Below are 6,063 nucleotides of genomic sequence, written 5' to 3' on the forward strand. Positions count from 1 at the left end.
CTCAAAATGTCCAAAACAGAATTAATTATCTTCTTCTTTCCCCAATACTCCCATTTCCCAACTTCCTTTGTTCTGTGGAGGGCAAATCTATCTTCCCAGTCATCCAGACTGACAATCTGGGTATCATCCTCGAATCCTCACCCTAATTCACCCCACATATCCAATTTATTGTCAAATCTTGTAATTTCCACCTCCATAAATGTTCTCCTATCCACTCCTGTCTCTCCACTCACACAATTGTCAACCTGATTCAGGTCTTCACCTTGGAGGAGAGGGCTCCAGCATCTAGGATGATCAGACAATTATTCATAGAGAGGGTTGCCTTTTAGCTGTCCTTTGTAGGAAATTAGGGATTCTCAGTGGCAGAGGTGAGGAGGGAAGGGAAGGGAAGGCAAGAGAAAGGAAGGGACGGGAAGGGAAGGGAAGGGAACTGCAGGCATGTGGGACAACCAGTGCAAAGACCTGTTGAGAGGGGAGATGGAATGTGGTGTATGAGGAACAATAAGAAGGGTTTGGATCATAATCCTGAAGGGGAGTAGTGTGTCATCAAAGTGGAAAAGTGGCTTGGATCCAGGTCGTGAAGGGCTTTAAATCCAAAACAGAGGAATTGAGATCTGATCCTAGACTTAATATGGAGCTATTAGAGTACGTAGGACCCTTCATTTTCAGATCAGTTGTTGCTTCCCCCCAAACTGTAGAATGCAGTTTTGGTATTCTCCAGTATCCTTACCATGGTCTTTCCTTCATCTACTAGTGCCCTCTTGTGTCTCTTTGACTACTCAAATACCCTGTTTTGGTACCCCAGATAAGACCATCAACTCCTAATATGCTGTTAGCTTCTCTTTCCAGAATAGAGAATTCCATTTAAAACTCTCGCTCCCATGATTAACGGGAAAGTAACCTGATTATTCATAACAATTACATTTATTTAATGCCTAACAAGGAGGTTTTGTTTTATGATCTGAGGGAGATGCAAGGATAAGAAAACTTTAGCTTTATTTTATCTGGTGTGAATGATTGAAAGGTTTAATCATCCCTTGAGATTTTCCTATTATTTTCTTTAAAAACTGCTAATTGATCAATAAGCCTAAAGATTTTCTCTTTGTGGGTATTTTTCCATCACCTGCCCCTACTACTGAAAGAACAGGAGTTAATAACATGGCAGCTCATTTTTGAATGATTGCTGGAGAGAGTTTTGAGCATCTATAAGGGTGTGAGACAATTAGTGTGTAAGTGTATTTTTGTGTAAACTTGTACTTCAAGTGGTCCATGAATAATTTCAGAAACTTCAAGGGGTTCTACTATAGATATCCCGGAGATGCATGAGAAAGACCTAGCAAGACACACCTGGATAGTGAGGCATCTATAAAACTTGCTTTATCCTTCCTTTGAAAGTTGGTCTTTCTTGGTTGGTCTCCCTGCTTCTAGTCTCTTCACACTCCGAAGTCTAATCTATCTTCCACTCAGCTGTTAAAGTGATCTTCCTAAAATGAGGATCTGATCATATCACTCCCTTATTCAAGGAACTCCAGTGGCTTCCTATTACCGCCAGGATCAAATATAAAATCTTCCGTTTGGCTTTTAAAGCAGCCCTTCATAACCTAGCCCTCTCCTGCCTTTTGTTCCCGTCCCTCCCATCCCCCCACTCTTCGGCCCAGTGTCCATGGCCTCCTTGCTGTTCCTCACACAGAACATTCCATCTCCCAACTTTCGCTCCCCTGCCTAAAACTCTGTCTCTTCTCGTCTCTGCCTTCTCGCTTCCCTGGCTTTTTTTTTCCAAGTCTGAGCTAGAGTCCCATCTCATGTAAGAAGTTTTTCCCAGTTCTCCGTAATCTTAGGCTTTCCCCCTGATTCTACTACCAGTTTTTCCTGGATATATACTGTTTGTACATGGTTTGCGATTCTCCATCATTTGACTGTGACCTCCTTGAGGGCAGGAATTTTTTTATTTCTACTTCTTTGTATTCCCAGCGCTTACCACAGTGCCTGACACACAATAGGCGCTTAATAAATGCTAGTTGACTGACTGAAGGTCTGGCTCACTCTTGCCCTGAGATAGATCCCTCCTCCAATCTGACTATCTCTGCTTCACCACCCATTCATTGTTCGTATTTCCTTTAGTGCTAGGAATACAGACCCTTCAAGTCACCAAAGTGAGGGAATGTCGGGTCGCTCAGCACCTGGGACAGCGCCTGGCTGTTGGGAAACGCGTCTTCAGAGGAAGCCCTGCGACTTTGGAAGCCGGCACTGCCTCTATGTCCCCCAGGGCTAATCGGGGAAGCCCGCAGAGCGCTATCTAGACTCTCCCCCACCATCTTTACTCTAGAGTCACATCCACGAAGGTTTCCTGGGTTAGAGAACAACTGTGAGCCTTGGCTTCGGGATTCAGGAACCGAGCGCATCCCTAGGCTCATTGCTCCACCCATTGGCTTATTCCTCCTATCTCCCCCCTCCCTTTCCCCCACAAACCTCAGCCGCTTAGCCCCACTGTAAGCCCTGGGGAGAGGGGCGGAGGGAGGGAGCGTTAGCTCTGGAACTGCCCAGCACAGATGAGTTGGGGACATTCAGTTTGTTTGCAATAGCAACGGACAAGGGACCTCAACTCAGGGTGGGACCACCGTGCATGAGCCTTTAAGGGTCAGAGAGTGATCCAAAGCTGTAGAAATCTCTGTCTCCTCGAGGTGCGAAGGAGTGAGGGGTCGATGCTCTTTAAGGCTTACAGAGTGTGACCTAATGAGTTCAGGGAATGCCTTCCCAAATATCCCCATATTTGGCTCATTCTCCCATTCTTAGAACACGTTTAAAATGCTAAAAACAAAACAAAACAAAACAAAGCAGGGGCCGAGCGGGGAGCAAGCCAAACCCTTAATAGCTTCTATGAATGAGGTTCGCACTGCGTAAAGCCTTAATTTCATGAGGAGGATGGGGGGAGGGAGGAGATGTACACATGTAGGGACTGTGTGTAAGCCAACAGGAGGCCCAGGGCTCTGGAGAACTGATACCTAGAGGCGCGAGGCTGTGCGTAAGGAGTATCATTGATGATAGATTTACGGGAGGGACAGCCCCTATTTCACAATTCCTCTGGGTGGGAGCACCCTCATCTTAACCCCTAGATTGTGTACGAATGTTAAGTAGTAGTGGTGGGCTAGGAGGCGGGGGTGGAAGACAGGTGTAGATGGGATAGTGCAGAAGAGGTAAAGAAACCTGGGTTTCTAATGGAAGCAGAGTAGTTATTTTCTTCCGAGGCTCTGTGGCAAACTCTACCTTAGCTGTCTAATCTCCGGGTCCTAACCTTTGGATTGCCTCACAACTGCAATCCTGGCCTGGCGTCCCAGACTGAGCCCTCTCCCCCCAGGCGCCTCCTCCCTGTCTGCACCTTTTCTGCCTCAGGGCATACTGTCTCGATGCCAGCGCGAGAACTAGGGGCAGATGGGGCCAGTAACTGTGCCCTCTTTCCCCAGGGATCCACCCCTTTCTTGTCCCTCCCACGCTGCTTCTCCCTTCTCTTCCCTAGCAGGAACAGAGCCAGGAGGCGGAGCCGGAGGGCGGGGTAGTTCCTTATAGTCAAGGTGGAGGCGATCTGGTGAGCATTCCGCCTCCCAACTGGTGGGTAGTGAGCTGGGTCGACCTGCCGAGGAGCCCCGCAACAGCTTGGACCTAGTTATATGTCTCCCCACAGCGCTGAGCCGGAGTCAGGGAGCGCCTTCCAACCTAAGATGGGGGTCCCTAGAAGGCCAGGGGACGCCGCAGAACTGCGCAAGGTAAGAGACGCAGAAGCCAGCGGTGGGCGGCAGAACTGGGAAGGGGGAAAGGCTGGAAGGTAATAAGCCCCTCCTGAACTTACTCTCTCAGACTCTGAAGCCTCTAATGGAGAAACGCCGACGGGCGCGCATCAACGAGAGCCTTAGCCAGCTCAAGGGTCTCATCTTACCACTTATCGGCAAGGATGTAAGTGCCCGCTGAGCTGGGGATTGGCGGGGGTCGTGGAGGGAGCCAAGAGGGTGGGAATCGGTGATGCCCCTGGCGACAGCCACGGCGGACTGGGGATCCTAGGCTCTGGGAGCCGACTTTGGGCTTCGAAGGCTGAGCCGGGTGAGGTCGGGCACAGCGAAGCAGCCTCTTAGAGCCCTCTGTCCCCTTGCTCCTCATAGAGTTCCCGCTACTCGAAGCTGGAGAAGGCAGACATCCTAGAAATGACAGTGCGCTTCCTTCAGGAGCTGCCGGCCTCCCACTGCCATGCGGCTCCCAGTGAGTGACCTCTAGGCTAACGGGATCCAAGTCAGCACCAGCTTGGGCTCGTTCCCTTACCCCAAACCCGTCTTCAGTTTCTCATTTCTTTTTTGCAGTCTCAGAGCCTGACTGTTCTTTTTCCTTCCCAGCCTTAGCAGACAGCTACAGAGAAGGATATCGCGCCTGTCTCAGCCGTCTGACCCGGGTCCTGCCCACCTGCAGCCTCCTTGATGGCGAGGTGTGCAACCGACTTCTGGAGCACCTGCACCGAAGCCCTTCGGGCCAGTACCCTCTTGGGCTCCAGGACTCCCGTAGCGGCCCCAAAACCTTGGGCTCTGAGTCGCCAGACAGAATGCGGTTGGCCTCTTCTCCTCAAGGATCTGGCTGTCCTCCTGGCCCCCCACCTTCTGGACTCTGGCGCCCCTGGTAGCCCCCTTAGAGGTGAGGGGGACCTCTTTCGGACCTATATTTATTTGGAATCACAGGGATAAAAGAAAAGTGGACAGAAAATCTCCTCTGGGGTGAATGGGGTTCCTTGGGCAAGGTGGCCTATCTATTCTCTAGGCCCCAACTCCACCTTCCAGCCTTTTCACTACCACTGCACTTTGTAGCTTCTGGTTTTCTTCACAGAGGAAACCAAGAAGTGGTTATTTTTCTTTTCCCCTAATGCGTTTTGTTTTGTTAAATATCCCGTCCCCCAATAAAGCCTTTTGCAGAAGTGCTGGACTCTGAGGGCCACTCTGCTGATGGGGGAAGGGAAGACAAGGGCCCAGTGCACCTAAAAGAGGGAGATTTTGCCCTGAACTTGGACGTGTTGGCTTTTCCTGGTCCTCAGAATGAGAGTCAGTTCCAATGGAGGCAGAAGATCTACCAGTCCCTGGGACTGGGGCTTTGCTGTTGGGGACCCCTCTTCTAAAGAGCTGGCTGGAGATATTGCCAGCATTGAACTGCCTGAGGCTGTAGGATGACCTCCCTCTACCCTGGGCCCAGCACCAGTTCTAGAGTTCTCCTGATGCAACCCAGACAGCCCTGACCCCACCTCAAGGGAGAGGATAGGCTGTGCAGTGGGATCTTTGCCCGGGCCTGTCTCCCCACCTGGGACAGGCCAGAGCAAAAGCAGCAAAATATTGCCGGCTTCAGATCTGACAGTGGAACCTCTGGGCCAGGCGGAAGAGGGGCTGGGAAAGAGGCACCGGCTTACCCAACAAGGGGCTGTGCTGACTTAGAAGGCTTTTCAAGGCACCACAATCTGCTTGGTGAATCCAAACAGTTGTTTCTTGGTCCTCATCCCAGAAGGCTACTGGGCCTGCAACATCAAAGCCCCTGGGTTTTCCCACTCACCTCCTTTGCTCTGCTTTGCCAGTCACCCATATGTGACTACCATATACAGGGCTTTGAGCTGAGTGGGGCAGCAAAACAGAAACTCTCGAGAACTAGAAACCTGCTTTGCTCAGGGCACCTAGAATTCAGTTTAGAAACTGGGGCTGTTTAGAAACTAGAGACTGGGGCTGATTTGAGAGTAATGGTATTCCAGTCCTGGCACTCAGAGCTTGGGAGAGAAACTGAATCCAGGCTATGCCTATGGGAAGTAGCAACCTCCTGAAGGTCTTTTCCTCTTTTATTTCTTCTTTGCCCTGGGTTGCAGGAAGAGACACCAAAGCGAATGACCCTTCTTTCAGGAGCCCCAATTCCCATTCTCCAGAGTCTGAATTTCAGCTTTCCTCAGTTGCTCCATATCTCCATCAGGCCTCCCAAATCTCTTCCCAACCTCTCTGGTGTCTTCAAGCACAGGGAGAAGGAATCTACCAGACCAAGGGCAGCTGGGGTCTCTAG

General features: G+C 50.5%; 1 protein-coding gene across 1 annotated transcript; it reads left to right on the forward strand.

Annotated features, from left to right (window-relative positions):
- The first annotated feature begins 3,665 nt into the window (after window positions 1-3,665).
- On the forward strand, window positions 3,666-4,660 carry HES2 (hes family bHLH transcription factor 2). Its single transcript, XM_036744367.1, has 4 exons — window positions 3,666-3,761; window positions 3,853-3,948; window positions 4,152-4,248; window positions 4,380-4,660. Exons 1-4 carry the CDS (start codon window positions 3,666-3,668, stop codon window positions 4,658-4,660), a joined length of 570 nt encoding a protein of 189 aa, XP_036600262.1.
- Window positions 4,661-6,063: the final 1,403 nt, after the last annotated feature.

The sequence above is a fragment of the Trichosurus vulpecula genome, chromosome 2 (genome assembly GCF_011100635.1).
Source record: "Trichosurus vulpecula isolate mTriVul1 chromosome 2, mTriVul1.pri, whole genome shotgun sequence".
In the NCBI taxonomy this organism is placed as follows: domain Eukaryota; kingdom Metazoa; phylum Chordata; class Mammalia; order Diprotodontia; family Phalangeridae; genus Trichosurus; species Trichosurus vulpecula.

Coding starts and splice junctions, on each gene's coding strand:
- HES2 (XM_036744367.1), top strand. CDS start 3,666: ATGTCTCCCCACAGCGCTGAGCCGGAGTCAGGGAGCGCCTTCCAACCT. Junction 3,762..3,852: donor ACGCCGCAGAACTGCGCAAG/GTAAGAGACGCA, acceptor TTACTCTCTCAG/ACTCTGAAGCCTCTAATGGA. Junction 3,949..4,151: donor TACCACTTATCGGCAAGGAT/GTAAGTGCCCGC, acceptor TGCTCCTCATAG/AGTTCCCGCTACTCGAAGCT.